A 17,022-nucleotide genomic window follows, 5' to 3' on the forward strand; every position below is an offset into this window, starting at 1 on the left:
ATCGCGTTCAATCGAACGATTGCCGGACGCACAATCTCGTACAGCCTTGCCCCCTTCCGTTACCTCGGAACATTTTTATCCCAGTGTCTGGTACCTTTTTTCCGTTCAATTTTGCTTCCTAACACAGTGCTCGAATAGATTCGACTTATTATTATTTTTTCGTCATAAACGAGCACACACACACACACATCTAAAATATCCGACGTCAGCAAAATATATTCTCCAAAAATACCAAGTCAAGTTTCTCACCCACGGTCGAAGCCTTTCTTTTGTATTTATTTCTCTAGCGTGATCGTTCAATGACACTCCGCTTAACCCTAGATATCACTAAACTGTCATAAAAATTACGACCTCAAATTCACGTATCTCAGAAATTCGGCACATTATCGTCAATGTTGTCAACATGCGTCTACGTTGTGCTGAATAATTACCATCTTAGTTCTCCATTATTTTAAAATTTCTCTATCATAAACATAACTTATAACATAGATTTCTACCTCTATACAAATAATATTTTTTCCAAAAAAATTACGTGTTTTCATTCAGTCGCAATGTTTACGAGTGATTAGTAATAACGCTAGATCACAGGCTAGTTTAGTAATCCAGGGTTAAGAAAAAAAAAATGATCAGAGGTAACGTAATTACAGTGCCTCGAGAGCCCCCCCAGCGAGGGTTCCCGGTTAAAACTCTCGTTAATCCGCCCCAGCGACTTGCATCAGTAGAATATAGAGGGCAAGGCTGGCCCTGGGTACATCCATGCAATCCTCTACTCATCTGCGTTTTTTCTTCTTCGACCTGTTGCCTTTCTTTGAGGTGGCCGCCAGCGAGTTCGAGCCACGCTCGACCACCTCCCGGCTCGTGCAATCGCCCTCCGTGTTCGTGAACACAACATTGGCGTTCAGCTCGTCGGAGGAGCTGGAACGCTCGGGGACAACATCCTGTTCGGAGTCGCTCCTCTTCTCAGGATCCCTTTCGGACGAGTCCTCCTTCGTGAACGTCGGTTCGCTTATCAACTTCCCGTCGTCGTTACCTTTCTCGTTGATCGTCTCGAGCTTCGAGTTTTTCTCCGATTTCGTGTCCTCCAGTTTGATCGATGGACTCGAAAGATCTACTAGGGGACCGCTGCCCACGAGTGGATCGACCGAAGAGACTTTGCTCTCCGATGTTTTTGCCTCGTGATTCCTGTCAGATTCCAACGAATCGGAGGCAAGATCGTACTTCTTTCGGACTTTCTCCTCACCAGTGGGTAATGACTCCGATGAAGCTTTCTTCTTCACGATCGAACTCCACGAACCGCCTCTCACCTGAGCTATGGACTCTTCTGTGGTCTCTGCAACAACCACCTCGTCGATGATCGAAGCTCGACAGGAAGACTCTGCGACCTGTCTTCGACGAGACTTCTTTTCTTCGCGCTGGATCATCGGTTCTTCTACAGTTTGGTCTGAATCGGGCTCCTTCTTACCTTCGCTCTCTGTAGAGAAGCTATTCTTTTTCTTGAGAACCCAGCTCCAAGAGAGCTCCGCTGTTGGAGATACTGTGGAATCTGTTTCCACTGCAGTCTCATGGAACTTGTCGGTCACTGTAGAGGATCGAACAGAAGTATCGACGTTCCTTCGACGGGCCTTTCGTTCTTCGATGGGAACAGGTGTTTCTTCGATGCTTTCATTGCTGCTTTGTCGTGGATCATTCTTTTCTTCTTGCTCCGAAGGGACGCTGGTCTTCTTCGTGGCGATCGGCCAGAGTCTCTCGTAGCTAGAATCATGAGTTCCACTTTCTGCCACAGCCTCTCGTAGCTTGTCGATCACCTGGCAACTCTTCCTCGACGTGGAATCCTGTCCCTTTCTCTTCCCTGAATCTTTAGCCGTGACCCCACGTTCCACGACCTCCGTTGCGACGATCGTTTCCTCGATCTCGACGAATTTCTCTTCCTCCTTCTGCGGTTCAGGCTCCAAGGATATACTTTTCTTCTTGACTATAGCGCTCCAGGAGAACTCTGTAGCTTCTTGGGAACACGATTCTTTCCAAGTTTCCTCGATAATCTTCGCGGGCTCAAAAACCTCTGAGCTGGCTGCGTTCTCAGCGTTCGATTTCTTATTTTTCCGTGATTTCTTCGTTCGTGTCCCGGTGACTTCTGCTCCAGACAGGATTTTACATTCGGGGGCGGTTGTTGTGTCGGTCAGGACCTGCATCTCAGCCTTCTGCATCGCGTCGATGTCGATGATCTCGATCCCTGCTGGGGAACGTTTCGGAGGGACGTTCGAAGGTGACGTTTTTGTCTGTCGAGTTTTCAGTTTCTTCAAGGGACTCGGGTTCTCACTGGGTCCTGGGTCTTTCACAGACTCCTCGGGTTCTTCTTTCTTTTCTGTGTTCTTGCTTCTTCGACTGTCAGGCGGTTTAACGATCACAGTGACGTCCGCGGCTGACGTGTCGCTCTCGATCACCACTATGTCCTTCGACTTCTTCGAACTCTTCGATATGCTAGCCTGTTCCAATGGAGTCTCTTGGGTCTTTCGTATAACCCTGCCATCTTTAGTCACGTCAGACATTATAGCGCAGACGTCAGAATGTTGCACGTGCTCCAAATCGTCGTCCGAGAAGGTACGTTTGCTGGCGTTCGAGTCGTGATCGCTTTCCTTCTCAATCTCCAGCTTCAGATCGTCGTCGCACTTCTTGTCGGGTGTTTCGACCAGCTCCATAGAATGTATATACTCCAGATCGTCGTCAGATATTGTGTTTTTACTATTCTTTCGCCGTAGAATCGGCGAGGAATCCTCGCAGCACAGATCGTCCACGCATTTGCCGCCACCGAAACATTCACCCTGCTGCAACTGGTTGATTTCAGAGCTCTGAATATGCTCGATATCCTCGTCAGACTGTACCAGAGTGCTGTCTTTATTGCAACAAGCGGTTTCGACTATGTGATACTCGCTGGAACTGAAATCATCAGCTGAATCCGACGGCGGCGATTTATAAGTGTCCATCTCAACGAACGTCTCCATTTTAGCTACCTCCTTCTTCTCCCCGATCGCACATTCCAGCTCTACGATCGGCTCCACCCGTTTCTCCGACTTTCTACTCTCCACTTCAACATCAGCTTTCGCTTCCTGAACCATGGAAGACTTCGATTTACCCTTAGACTTTCCTGTGTCCTTCAAAGTTTCTCCACTACTCTTGCTCTCTATATTCTTTCCCTTTATGTCTCCTCCAGCTGTGCTCTTCTCACAGCCTTTCTTTTTTCCGCAGCTACCTCTCGATTCCTCGCACGCGGTGTCCTCAATAATGACGCTATCCTCGTGTTCCTTCAAAATATACTTCTTCACGGGAGCCTTAGGCTCTACCTTCTTCCCAGAACTAGCACCAGATCCCCCATTCCTCCTCTTATTGGGCCTCTCCGATTCGCAAGCTTTCTTGTTCTCAGACTTACAATGCGCCGCATTTCTACGTCCATCCGCCAGCTTGTTCTCCATCAGCACAACGCTCTCATCGTCACAATTAACGACATATTGGGCCTCTGACATGCTTTTCTCGTGCGCCTTTTCTTCCCTTCTGTCGTGCCTCTTGCACCAAGCGTTCTCCTTAGCCTGAGTCATCGGGCTGCTCGGTATCTCACCTGGTTCAGCGCAAAGGCTCAAGCTCGTTGGAACATCCTTGAACGCTTCTTCTTTCTCGAAATCGATCGACGAACCACCGCCCGGATTCGTGATCGCGGCGATCTCCACGCACAAAGCTTTTCTCTCTTTCACCTCGCGTATGTTCTCGTCGGGCACGCTGTCGATCGCTGGCTCGCTGGCGGAACGCATCTCCGCGCAGATCTCCGTCAGATCGCGTAGAGTCTGGCTCTCCGGCTCTAGATCGCTAAGGGACGCAGGACCCTCCTCGGCGCACACGCTCCTAGGTGGTTCCGGGATCAGGTTGCTCCCCGTCCCTGTATCGAACTCCTGACTGGAGTGTACGTCCTCCTCATCGGCCGACACGGTAATCACGGTGCCCAATGGGTTGACGACTTTAGTTACCGGCTGACCCACCCTCTCAAATACCGTTCGCCTACCTAGTAACAGAAAAAGCCATCGGCAGGTATCAATATCGAGACAACGATCCCCTTCGTCGTTTTCTTTTTTTTTTTTTTTTTTTTTTTTTTTTTTTTATGTTCCCGGTAGAGAGCCCCGTTTGAGAAATCAAGACGCGCGGGTTTTTCGAACCGGGGAAGAGGAATAATCGATCGTTTTTGTTCTTCGGATACTCTCCGTTACTATCCGTTAGGGGATTCATTAAAACTGCGTAAGAACACCAAAACGAGAATTCTTAGGATCAACGGTGGGGTTTTGTGTAGATAGACACACTAGAGGATTTATACTCGAACGAGTTTTTCACACTGCACACCACAAAAAAAAAAAAAAAAGAGACGACGCAAACTTCAATCACAATCGTTTTAAATGGTACACCGAGAATATGAAGAAGTTCCAGTGGTTTTTTGTATTTAAGTTCAGGGTGATGTATTTTTAAACGAAGTACTTTTAACGAAGAGAAAGTATTCTTACGGAGTTAGTAGGACTGTCCATAAGCCTTTTTTTTTTTCAAGATTGTTCACCTCGACTTAGAGGGTGGACGTTGAAATACATCGCTGTTAGTAAATAGATATAATATAATGTATATATGATATCATTAAAAAGGGGTTTTGGGGGTGGGAGGAAAACGGAGATACCTGCCTCTGGCCAGTTCTGTATCTACCACAAACTTACAATCTAACAAATCATCCGTCACCAAATGCAGAAAGCGGAAGCACTGCGCGCATCTATTTCTAGACACACACGTGCTTTTTTGCGGTTGTGTAGTTTTCTAACAGGAGACGCCGACGTGTGTTCGAATCAGCAGAAATTTGTTGTCATTTCGTCCAATAAGTGATAACACCGAGAATCCGAATTTTTGGCATTCGGCACATGTGTTATATTTACACTGGTCAACGAATTTTCACTTTTTTCCTACCTCATAACCGTTAATACGCGTTTCTGATAGATCTTTATAAGCTGAACACAAATCTACAAACCGTTTTTTCCCAGCACGAACAGTTCTTGAAAAAATCGATTTTTTAGAAAATTGCAAATTTTCAACTTTGGATGTGTGTTGTGCTTTTACAATGATAGTTATTCAGTTGCTTTTGACACAAAATAATTCTCTGGACTCTACGGAACAAAATAATATTAATTGCTATTATATTACGGATATTTAAATATATTTAAATAATTATCAAAGTGAAAAGGACACTGAAAACACACCAATGTTTGATGATATTCTTCAATTTATTTCAAAAACTAAGGGCCTAGGAGAAAATCTAACTACAGCATGCAGTTACTTCTTCTAGACCCTTAGTTTTTAAAATAAACTGAAGAAGATCAGCGAAAATTGGTACGTTTTCGGTGTCGTTGTCACTTTGATCGTTATTTAAATACATTTAGATATCTATAATATAATAACAACTTATCTGATTTTGTTCGGTAGAGTACAGAGAATTATTTCGTGTCAAAAGCACAACACACTTCCAAAATTGATAATTTGCAATTTTTTAAAAATTTGATTGCTTCAAAAACTGGACGAGCTGTAAAGAAAACGGTTTAAAGATTCATATTCAGCTCATAAACATCCATCAAAAACGCCTATGAACGGTTATGAAATACTTTACGTGTTAAACAATGTCATCGTTGTCGTTAATTTTTAATCGTATGTTGCTTTTTTGAAAGTACACATAATGATACTTGGCTGGTCGACAGAAGTAAACTTACACTTCGATAAATACGATGATAGGAGAGAGAGAAAAAGAAAAAAAAAGAAGCAACTTTACTTCTGTCCATATATGTTTGCAAGTTTACTGCATTCAGCAGGATAATTCGAATTACACGAAGAATACTTTTATCGGTTTCCGTGATAACGATTACTTTAAAAATGGAAACACTGCGCAATACGCGACCAAACGGGATATATATGTATATATATATACGTCGGGATTATGTTGAAAATTTTCTATTTCAAAACAAAGCACCACACGTTTCATTGAACAGAAAAAAATTGTTAGAGCTACTCACCTGGTGCACGATGAGGCGCGATGGAGGTTTCTAGCATCGCTTCGGCCAGATCCTCCCTCAGCTGATTCTCGCCACCACCGACGCCCGTGGTCTCGCTCTCCAAGGAGTCGCCGTAAGCTTCCATGAATCTTGGAGATTGCTCGTAACTACCTGAAAAATATACATATAAGTATCGATAAAATAATCTGCCTAGATATTTCAAAAATATTTAAAAATAGTAATGTGTTGTACAGTTCGCACAATCAATACAAATAATACTGGTCTGTAGTGATATTTGTAATCAATCAAGAAAATCATAACGATGATTGGTTCATCGGATAATTTAAAAAAGTAAATAAGATCGAAACAAAAAGAAACTTGATAAGATAACCCAATTACTAGTCGTGTATAACAATACGTTTGTTCTACATGATCGGCGATAATGAATCGAGCGTGTAATTGCATCACGCGTATCAATCATTCACTTGTCACTGTATGATGATCTGCGTCTAGCGATTTTATACTTGTGCCGGTGATAATGAAACTAGTCAAAAACCCCAAAAAATGTTGTTTTTCTCTTATTTGGTATTATATTCTTTCAAAACGAAAAATACACCGACGAGCAAACTTCGCTTCCTTAGAGGAAAAAGTGGCGTAGAAGAAAAGTTTCCTACCACTTAGTAAATTTATTCCAAATACTGAAATAAATGTTAATTTTGCATAAATTTCAGTAACTGCCAAAATTAAATAGTAGGCGGTCCTTCGCCTACCTCACTGTTTCCCCTAGCGGAAGCCGAATTTGCTCGTGAGGGTACATGACTTACACTCCGCTTTCATAATCACCGACACACCTTGAGGTTTCCTATCATTAAAATTACTAAAAGCACTTTCTTACGATACTTTTTCATGACGTTTGTATATGAGACATTATGTCGCGATTTATTCGTAGACTTACTTCCTGATCCGTCGATAACCACGGGTACCAACGATCTAGACGTGGCGTGCGGCATATTAACAGGATTCGATCTCGCTGGACGAGAGCCACCGGTTACGCCGATTTCAATAGCCTCGGCTTCAACCAGATTCACAGGTGCCCTGCGATTAATTGGTTACTATTAATACAAGACGTACGCAAGGATAATATCACGCGTTGCACAGGGTCGCCCAAAAGTCACTAGACCATTTTACAATATAACTTTATAGAAAGAGCCCGTCACTGTCAAGAACAAAATGATGGCCATTTGAAGGGCATAATCTACAAAAGCTAATTAAAACTAATTTCCAAAAAGTATATTTATTGTTTATAAGAGCATAAATGTGAATTTTTAATACATAAAAGTTATTTTATTTTTAAGTGGTCTAGTGACGTTTAGGTCGCCGAGTATAAGCATTTGTAAAAACTAACCCGCTAGTTGCGTTGTAGGTCTTGAAAACGAACTGTGGCCCCATCCAAAGCCGTCTGTGTGGACCAGCGTGTGTTACGATCTCGACTTGGCTTAACCAACGATCCTCCGCGAAGTCCATATCTTGAATGTCTTTTGGTAAACTGACGACACTTAGCAACGGGCTAGATGTTGGTAAAGGTGGCACAATTTCTAACGAATTTGGTGATCTTATTAGAGGCCACTGACCCTTCGCTTCAACTTCCAATTCGATCATTGTATCGTCGCACACTTTTTCTTTTGGTACACCTGAAACAAATGATTTGCCAATAAGTCTAAATAAATATTAAAATTAAATTGTTCGTTTATAAATTAATATTCTATTCACCTGCTGCTGGTTTCGGTTCTAAATCGTATTGTATCATGTTTCCATGGCACGCCATGATAAACAGAGAATCGACTGCCCTCTTCATAACTTTGACGGTAGATTCCCTTTGTGCATACATCCATGCTCTCGGTGGTGCAAAGCAAGCGCATATTTTCAATGGTAGAGTTCCACTGTCATCGGAGTGCAATCGTTGTCTTTGTTGTGGCCTACTAAATAGTACCGCGAGTGAAAAAAAATTGTATTTCCAAAGGGTAACCATTGATATGATATACATATTACATAAATAATTACCTCTGTTGAGCTTGGCTGTTCACGTGATTTAACGAAGATGGCTGCCGAATCTGTGCCAAAGGATGCAATACAGTTGGATGGGGATACGGAGGAAGTCTTGGATTGGAGTACGGATACACTGACAAAGGCAACTCTGAATGGGACACAGGCGAATGAGATCTGGTACCATCGTCGGTTAAACCTGCGCTTCTATGAAATCTGGAAAGTCTATTTACAACATGAGGCGTGGAATGGGTGCGTACACCCACCGGTCCGCCATAGGGTGCAACCGGAAACACGTGAGTGGTGCCCCTTACAGTTGATATTGCCGCCCAACGTGTATCGCTCGAGAATACCATATCCTGCGATAACAGATAAATATAAATGATAAATTTTTAGATTATAAAGAGTAAGAATTAATTCAATATACCTGCACTTTTGCAGTGGTATCTCCGCGATGTAAAATATACAAATGGTGTACTGCTGCTAGAGTAGGGCCGCCTGGATGCGGCTGAATTCTAAATACATGAAAATCATGCCCCCTTTTGTCGGCGGTCATCAACAATGCACCGCTTGAATCAAAGGTCATAGCAACGATTGCATCGCTATGGGCAGTAAAATGAGCAATTACAGTCTCTATATTTGCATCATCTAATTCTTTTTCCTCTTTTGCTGCTTGGAGATCTAGTATCGTTATCACCCCTGGTTGGGTCACATCATTGCCCGTGTTATTGATGACTACTGGCGATACTGAATTACCGGTTAAACTTGACGCAACAGTTTCGCCCAAACCACGTAAACCTTTCCCCAAAGATTTTGCAGCGTAAAGAACAGTCGCGGTGTAACTTTGAACTCCTTCTCCTTCGCAACCTCCACTGCTTCTTTTCGCTGGTAGCAAATTCTTTTCGCTGAATATAATATAAAAAGTGTTTAGTATCCTTTGATATACAAGATTCTAGAATGTGAGAAACTGAAGATTTTTACCTGTAAGCAAGCCATCTTGTCCCTAAAGCAATAGGATTCGGGTTTGGACCAGGACTGGCATAGCAGGTCGTGACTGTTAACACATCCTCCAATGTTCGAGCATCAAACACTGCAATCTTTTCTAAAAATGTTACTACTATGGATCGCTTATTCGCCAAAATGTCGCAAACCGGATTTTTAAACTTTATGCTTTTTGCTTGTTCCCCAGTTTTCAGCGAAATGAAACTAATGTTGCAAAATTGTGGTCCAGGTCCAGCTGAATCACATATTGCCACCATCGGCCGTTTAGAATCAAACGAATCGGTGTGTTCATCGTCAGTCTTTGGATTTGGTAGAATTCTCAGAGTGCGAACCACTCCCTGTCGCCATGATAACACTTCACTTGCTTCTCCTGTTGCTGCTATCAACCATACCTACAACACATAGAATTTGTTGCACTTCACTGTTATAACAGTGTTATCTCTATCTACTAGAGTATACAATCACAGTAATAGAACTTTAAGATACTGTATCACTGTCTTTACAAGCTGCATTATACCCTCATTTTGATAATGAATGTGGTTATTTCAACACTACATCTCCTAGATAAATTAAGATTTTTCCGTATATCAACATGGATAAAGCTTCAAAGTTCCTACTACTATAATTAGAAATCGTATGAATCAATAAGAACCTTTAACATTTGGTTTTAGTGCGCTGAAAAATTTGAATTATTCATACAACATGCCATTAGCATAATAAATATTTATTAAAACAAGTGATATGACTGTAGGAAAGAAAATTAAATATTCGAAAGACCAACCTGTACTCCAGTTGCGTAACCAAGCACCAATAACAAAGGTGGTGTATTAGAGCCTTCGTTGTAGTCTGGATATAGGGCTGGATCATTAATGTCTGCATACTCAAACCGTGCCCATGATATAGACTCCTTGTTATCGGAATTTGGTGTGCCAGCATAAGCCTGTACATAAATAAGATAATATATAATTTTTCATTAAAATTAGAGAAACAAGAATATCTTGATGTACCAACCTGTGGAACTATATCATTAATAATGCCAGCAACACTGTCTATAATTGAACGATCAACTATAGGCTGCGGTGATACAACTTGAGCTCCTTTGTGCACACCACGCCTTGGAGAGTCTGCAGACATTTTTTATTCCCAAACTGAACGTTTTTACCTATACATAAACATTTTAATGTATGAAAAACAAATTTATAAAATAATATGTAAACATAACAAATACATAATTATTTTCAATTTCATTTTAATATGAAAGAATTATCATTATAGAATAAATAAATAAAAAGGATATTATAATATATATAATTACTAGTTAATTAATTCTATAAAAAAATTGTTACAGATTACTTTGCAAATTTAATAATTATAGCTTTATCAAATAATAATTTATGTAAATAATGTAGTACTTTATATTATTTTAAGTAATAATTCTATTACCTTCTACTCTGAACACAAAAAAATTGACCATTCTATTACAAATCGTAAATAAAACAATTTATTATTATAATGACATATATGTAAAAAACATTATGAATTTATAATATATTAAGATCAGTGTAAATGTTTACGAATACAAAAATATTAACATCACAATGTTCAATGAAACTTAAATAATAAATGTGTGCAGCTAAAAAACATATTTTAATGAAAGTACAAAAAATATGGGAGAAGAAAAGTATCTGCATGTATTACGCGCGCAAATTTCAGTTGATCGCAGCAAAATTAATGCGTGCAACGTATGTGTTTCTATTAATAAGAGTACAGTAGATAACGATAAAAAGGAATGGTATAAAACTGCGATTAATAATTAACAAAAGGCCAGGATCGCTGTGAATGCATTCGTGGGTACGTGCTCGGAAATTTACGAAATGTTATCTGCACATCAGATAATGCAGAAACGAGTAACAGGGAAGTAGTGGGAGAATCTATTTTGCCTGTTTAAAGAATATTACACAATCCGGTACAGCTGTTCCGTGGTGTACGCTCAGGGACAATTAATAAAAGCGAAACGCAAATGTCAGAACGGCGAAGAAAGCAGAAGCCTAAAACGATTATCGTTCATCTAAGGAACATGAATATGCCAGAGATTACGGAATAAAAAAAAAAAGAAATTCATACTCGACAGTTAAACGAGGCGACCCTGACATTTCGTCGAACAAAGGGGTAGCAGGCAGTCAGGTCACAACAAAGCAGTCGCTTCTTACAACGTCGCTATTACTTGTCTCACGGAAAGATGTCTACGGTGTCGATCGTTTCTCGTATTAACAATAAACAGAATCGTCGATTTACCTCGCCATAAAACTGTATTTTCATACTGGGAAACTCGCCATCTCTGAGACGACCTTCTACTGCGTCATTCTGCGAGTGACTGACACAACACACAAACCAGAAAACGATAGTGATGTCACCCCGCCCGCGGAACGTCAATCCTCCCGTTCGAAATATGAAGCGCGTCGGTACAGTTCCAAGTCACGACGACGATCGTCGGGTCCGTTCTCTGTTTCGACGCGCCCACGAGGATGCACGGTAACGTCGCCCCGTTAATTAGTATCGTGTATCATAACTGCAGCAACGGTCTGTTTCGTTGGAAATACGAAAACAATAATCAGCTGATTCAGATAAGGAAATAGTGGGAAAGGAGGGGAGAACGAGAGAAAAGCGAACCACGAACCCCTGGTGCACATGATGTCTAAAACTTAACTAGATGGCACAGTCCACGTTGAAATTGTTACAAACAACATTAATAATTCAAAATAAGAGAATGTAATAAAAAGTATTAGCAATAAAAAAAACGAATTATAAAATTAAGATACTATTCTGTTTGGCTTTAAGCTTGTAAAACATTCATCAGTGAACTGCGGATCTATGCTTTCACAAATCAATTTCCGAAAGTTACAACTGAAAAACGAATTTACTTCTTCTATTAAGCGTGTATAATATTAAAATGTATTCTTTCTTGTATTATGAGCATTCGTATGCTATAAATAAATAAAATTCATAGCCTCATCAATGGTAATATTTTTTTAGCAGACTCTATTTTATTCACGGGAGTATTTGATGAAAGTTGTTCTTATAAGAATTTTCGACAAATCCTTCCATGATCTATCACTAGAGGGCTATGCACAACAATCAATTCTCACAAGCGCTAATCTTTTGAAATATTAAAAGTGCCAAAGAAAAATATTCTCATACTTTTAAACAAAATTAAGAAAATATTACAATATGAGATCATTGACCGCAGATGATAAACAGCTATTTAATTGTAATAAAAACTGATTAGAATATAATTTGAGTTCTGATATTGGTATCACTGTATCTGTTTATCAATCTCTTGGAAGTTCAAGTATGTTGCTACGGTATTTTAATGCTACAAAATTTAATGCACTCAATACGTCTTAAGTTTCTGAGTACATATTTCATAGTACAAGAAAACTGGGTGTTGACATTGGTAAAAAACATCAGAACAGAGTTGCACATTTCACTTAACCAAATTCACCATTGAAGCAACATTATAGCAGTAGCTAAACGAATCGATATTAAATTTATACGCTAAGGTGTGTTCGTTGTTACACCGCTATAGAAACTGTTCCTTGTTGTGTTCGTAAATATAGTGAACCACCTGACACTAGCGCCATCTTAAACTCCACGATTATTTAGATCGTATTCGATTTGATTTAAATTAAATGAAATTTTTCTCAAATTATAAAACTACATTTGAACTATAATATTTTTATAAATTTATGTATAGATCTGTAAAATGTTGACTAAAATTAACAATTGTCTTATTATGGAAAAATATTTTCGATAAGGACGTTAAATTCCCCTTAGAATTGAATCAAGATATCATTTCTATGAATCTTATAATAACTTAACTTTTAAATTAAACGTAATTATTTAATAGAGGATAAAGGTAATTTCATTTAGTTTCACGTTTTATATATTGTACCTATACTAAAAGCTCATTTATCATTTCTAATGTTAGCTTCGCATGTTTATATTGCGTGACCATTTGTAATTACGTACATTAGGCTGCAGGTAAAAATAAAATTGATGGGTACACCTATTCTCCTACTGAAATTTGTCATTTTATACAAAACTTACACTTAATTATATAGCAAAATTCTACACAGAATTAAACTTAATTATAAAGATTTCCAAACCGGATCATGCATAATGAAATTTAAATACACATAAAAATGGATTAAAAGAATACTTCTACCATTTAAAAAATTCATTATTATATGTTTAAAATTATTACGTACTACTATTTTCTTTTTAAAAAGGGGGGTCAAAAACGTAGTTTCGTTACTATTCGATAACTCAGAAATAAGAAATTATGGTTGCCCTATAAATCTGTCATTCAAATGAGGGAAAAATTATTGGTCTATGTCTGTCACGTAATCGATTTAATACATGCACCGATTAAATTTATACCTTTTCACTGGAACCGCGTAGCTTAACAGGATGTCACGAGGCTTCATAAATCTTACAAACTTATAAAGCACAATACCCACACAGTGGCCATAATTACACGGAATTCAGCGTAAGATTAATATTTCATGTCAGGTGCGGGAGGGGACATTGCATAGGAAATTCTTATCGTGGATTCCTCGATCCTCTTGTGCACTATAATTATCTGTGCGTGTATTTGTGTGGCTGGAAGCCGACTTAATCGGTAAAGTTTGCGTGTCCTCCATGTCACCGATGTCCCCGTGTTCTAAGCCGGAAGGTATGGTCTTCCGACTAAGAAGTATACGGCCCCACAGTTTCACTCTGCACCTCGGTCAAGATAGATCAAAGAAACCACAATTTAAATTCAATACACCTAAAAACGAAAAAAATAATAAAACGAAGTCAGATCAAAAAGGAGCCTGATAAATCCGTTAAACATGATGCGCCGAAAGAGGGTACCTATATCTGCAAGTTTATCGGAACTGTTTTCTGAAATTCTTCCAACACGGGGAAATATTAATATTATAATCTAAATTGGAATACTTTCCAGAGAACCGAATTCCTAGATAGATGACAGTTACATTTTTTCTAAAAATGGACCGTTTTGAATTATTTAAATCATTCTTTTCATTGCAACTCTTGTTGTAGCTATCGAGAATTCATTTTTTCAATTCCAGAACTATATTTGTTGAAAGAAAAGCTTTCAGCGAAAAGAAAAACAATTACTATTACAATGTGCAGCTAAAGAAATAACCATAATTTTTTGTAGGGTGGTTTAAAATCTTCGCGGAAGATGGCAAAGAAGACAGTACCGGCGGCATTGCAAATTGAAATTTCCAACGATGAGGATTGGGAAAAGCTTCTAAAGAAAACTGGTTTAATAGGCGAGTGATTTATTGAACATTATATTATTTTATAGTTTAATTTAAGCGATAGTTTTATATATTGTTGAAATGATCCTTTTTAGTGGTCGATGTCTACTCGGAATGGAGTGGACCGTGCACAGGAATGGTGAGCACGCTGAAGAAGATCAAAATGGAAATCGGAGGAGATGCGTTAAGTTACGCTACGGTGAATTTGAATATTTTATTTAATATTTACATTTAATGGTAACGACCTATTATTATTGTAAATTTAGGCGAAATGCGATTACATAACGGACTTAGAACGCTTCCAAGGGAAAAGCGAACCGATCTGGATGTTCATTCACGTGACTAATTTAAATTGTTTAAGTAATTTAAAAAATGATTCTCGCATTATTTTGATTTATAATTATTTTAATTATTTATTCAGAATGGTCGAATGATAAACCTCATGTTCGGCGCACAGTGTCCACAATTGTTAAAAATGTTAACAACTGAATTGCAACGAGTACAGAATGGCGAGGAACATGAGTAAGTAAAATTATACCTCATATAGAATCCACTGCATTAGAAACTACAAAAAATAACTTATTATTCATGAAAGAATAATATAATTATTCAATGTATGAAAAAAATGAACACAGAATATCTTATATGTGTTAAAAATGCTACTTTCATTACTTTTTTTGCAAGTGTTTGCAGTCCTCAGACATTTAAAAAGTTTATATTTTCATTATATATTGCATAGATTTTCAATAGATGTATCTGAAAGAAGCCCAGAGGAAGTAAAACGATTAAAAATAATCGAAGAAACTAGAATAGCCAAAGAAGCGGCGAAAAAGGCTCGAAAAGGTTTCGAAAAGAAAATACTTTTAGTTGTACTATAAATGCAAATCAGAGTTATTGATATATATATTTTATTGCACAATTCCAAGATATTTTGTTATGTAAATAAACTTTGCCATTTTTCTGTATTCCGACTTTCATTTTATCTCGTAAAGCGGTTAGCGAAAATATGCACTGCTTTATCACATATATGCTATATTAAACTAAAATTGAAATAATACTAAGATTTAACTACTTAAATATCTGTTTAATGTGAACTCGTTAGAGGCTGAGGCAGTGGCGCGATACGAAACGGAAATGCTTCACTTCACTACTTCGTTAAACAACGAAACCTGTCTCTTGCTTTATCCCTGGATTTTCAAAGACGAGGAGAGCCACAGAAGGGACAAAAAGTCGAGTCCACCGTACGTAGAATTAATTGAAGAGATATTACCAGGGAATTACACTGTTGAGCAGGAAATACGAAAGCGACTTAACGAGGATATTCTTGACAAACTCTTCGACGAGGTACCTATAATAATGAAACTATTTATCTTATATAACTTACATATCTAAAGAACTGATCAAAATTTGACTATTGTACGTTTTTGTAGTCTGACTATGTATTGCCGAAGAATTGTAAGGAGTTACTCTTGGATGGCAAATGTATGTTTATGAGATTGAAAATTACAGAGGAAAAATTGGATGTTGATATTCATACGCATTTACTGAATCTCTTATACGGAGAACCAGAACTACCAAATCCGGAAAAAGTTTTTACAGACGAATGGTAGGTACTTTTATTACTGATTTTTAGTAAAATTGGAAATCTTGCATACGATGTGAATCTGAAATAAACCTACAAATAACTTTATTTAAGGGGTGTGTCTTTAAATATTCTTAATTCTATAGTTACGCGGGTCGCCATCGACCTGCCTTCATGACAACAGAGAACGAAACTGACGTTTTTCCTCTTGTATGGACACCACCAAATTGTAGAAATAAGGCAATTGTTTATCGTACGATTTTTGCCACGTACACTAACAAGACATATCCTGTAAGCCAATTAATTTCTACCGTATGTAATGTAGATATTGTGAAAAATATGAAACTTTTATTTTATAGTACGAAGATAAAGCTGCAAAGGTACCTACAGTAGTATTCAAATATGATTATACACGGAAAAATGAGTTGAAAATTGTTTTGGAAGAATTTGAAGATGAAGTAGCCAATTTTGGTATCTTTGAATCCGATAAACCACCGGAGGCAAAGATCATAGCTAAAAGTATCGATGAGTTTGAAAAAAATATAAGAGAAAGAACGGGGTAAGCATTGATTCATAACAGTTTCTTAGAAAAATCATATATCTCGGTTAAAGTTACGTCCGTTGTAACATCCATTTATGTTAACAGATATGAAACATTCGTATGTGTAGTAAAAAAAGTAGGATGCGAAGCGTTTCTAGGATTTGCTGGTATTGGACCTTACCATGTAAGTGAAAATCCAGAGAAAGGTTTAGAGGAATCGAAATTATATTTTCCGGATAATACCACTTTAGAAGACACGCAATCAGATGATGATGAAAAACCAGAAGAATTAATAGAAAATCCTGAGGAAAGCAATAATGCAGAAACATAAACTATGAACACTTATTATTCGTGGCTAAATTTGTTTTCTATCCATATTAAGTTGTTTAGAAATAAGTGTCTGGAAACTTTTAATTTTATGTTCAATCATCATGTAAGAAATAAAATATCACTCACAATAGAATGAAG

The 17,022-nt window shown here is 38.4% G+C and overlaps 2 protein-coding genes across 2 annotated transcripts; one reads left to right on the top strand and one right to left on the bottom strand.

Annotated features, from left to right (window-relative positions):
- Nucleotides 1-705: 705 nt before the first annotated feature.
- Nucleotides 706-11,275, bottom strand: LOC107194969. The gene is made up of 11 exons (XM_015584692.1): nucleotides 11,226-11,275; nucleotides 10,113-10,263; nucleotides 9,883-10,041; nucleotides 9,081-9,493; nucleotides 8,527-9,004; nucleotides 8,118-8,458; nucleotides 7,827-8,035; nucleotides 7,462-7,747; nucleotides 7,012-7,151; nucleotides 6,078-6,227; nucleotides 706-4,048 (listed from the first exon to the last, which is right to left on the bottom strand). Exons 2-11 carry the CDS (start codon nucleotides 10,233-10,235, stop codon nucleotides 771-773), a joined length of 5,577 nt encoding a protein of 1,858 aa, XP_015440178.1. The 5' UTR covers nucleotides 10,236-10,263; nucleotides 11,226-11,275; the 3' UTR covers nucleotides 706-770.
- A 2,721-nt stretch (nucleotides 11,276-13,996) lies between these two features.
- LOC107195100 lies at nucleotides 13,997-16,956 on the top strand. Its single transcript, XM_015584880.1, has 11 exons — nucleotides 13,997-14,014; nucleotides 14,329-14,443; nucleotides 14,527-14,630; nucleotides 14,698-14,769; nucleotides 14,853-14,953; nucleotides 15,171-15,274; nucleotides 15,534-15,775; nucleotides 15,862-16,037; nucleotides 16,160-16,304; nucleotides 16,373-16,572; nucleotides 16,660-16,956. Exons 1-11 carry the CDS (start codon nucleotides 13,997-13,999, stop codon nucleotides 16,883-16,885), a joined length of 1,503 nt encoding a protein of 500 aa, XP_015440366.1. The 3' UTR covers nucleotides 16,886-16,956.
- The last annotated feature ends 66 nt before the right edge of the window (nucleotides 16,957-17,022 follow it).

This window comes from Dufourea novaeangliae, unplaced genomic scaffold, assembly GCF_001272555.1.
Source record: "Dufourea novaeangliae isolate 0120121106 unplaced genomic scaffold, ASM127255v1 scaffold18, whole genome shotgun sequence".
Classification (NCBI taxonomy): domain Eukaryota; kingdom Metazoa; phylum Arthropoda; class Insecta; order Hymenoptera; family Halictidae; genus Dufourea; species Dufourea novaeangliae.